At 70.6% G+C, this 506-nt stretch overlaps 1 protein-coding gene across 1 annotated transcript in view; it reads right to left on the reverse strand.

Moving 5' to 3' along the window:
• LOC104283143 (probable low-specificity L-threonine aldolase 2) overlaps positions 1–506 on the reverse strand; it is a 17527-nt gene that overhangs the window by 869 nt on the left and 16152 nt on the right. The window contains exon 3 of the mRNA XM_009881296.1: positions 149–342. Coding sequence (XP_009879598.1) covers positions 149–342 — 194 coding nt within the window. The remainder of the gene's footprint in view (positions 1–148; positions 343–506) is intronic.

Genomic DNA, 506 nt, shown 5'->3' on the forward strand with positions numbered 1-506 from the left:
GCCGGGGCGCCCAGGCCCTGCGCAGCCACCAGAAGGGTGACCCGAGCTGCCCCGGGGGGCTGCCCCTGCCCCTGCTGGGGATGTGCCCAGGGATGCCCCAGCCTGCAAGCGGGGCACTCAGCCCGATGCCCCCGAGGGAGGGCAAGACCTCAGCTTGTGCAGGTCCCATCTGGCCCCGGGGACCCCCTCCCCACGTGAGCACACCTTGGAGAAGCACAGGGACACGGAGTCGCAGTGCTGGGTGATCTGAGCCGGCTCCACATCCTGGGCCACTGCCCCATTCATCAGCCGCGCTCCGTCCATGTGGACCCGCAGCCCGTAGCGGTCAGCAAGCCCACGGACCTGGGGGGAGGCAGAGGAAGAGCTGTGTCAGGGGGAAACCCTGGAGGCACTGAGCCCCGTGGGGTGGCCAGCACCAACGTGAGCCGTGCTCTGAGCTCCTCGGCAAGGCCCTGGTGTCCCTCCATTGCCATCCTGCCGGGTCCGGCTGCCCGCGCCAAGGCACG

This window comes from Charadrius vociferus, unplaced genomic scaffold, assembly GCF_000708025.1.
Source record: "Charadrius vociferus isolate BGI_N301 unplaced genomic scaffold, ASM70802v2 scaffold373, whole genome shotgun sequence".
NCBI classification, from domain to species: domain Eukaryota; kingdom Metazoa; phylum Chordata; class Aves; order Charadriiformes; family Charadriidae; genus Charadrius; species Charadrius vociferus.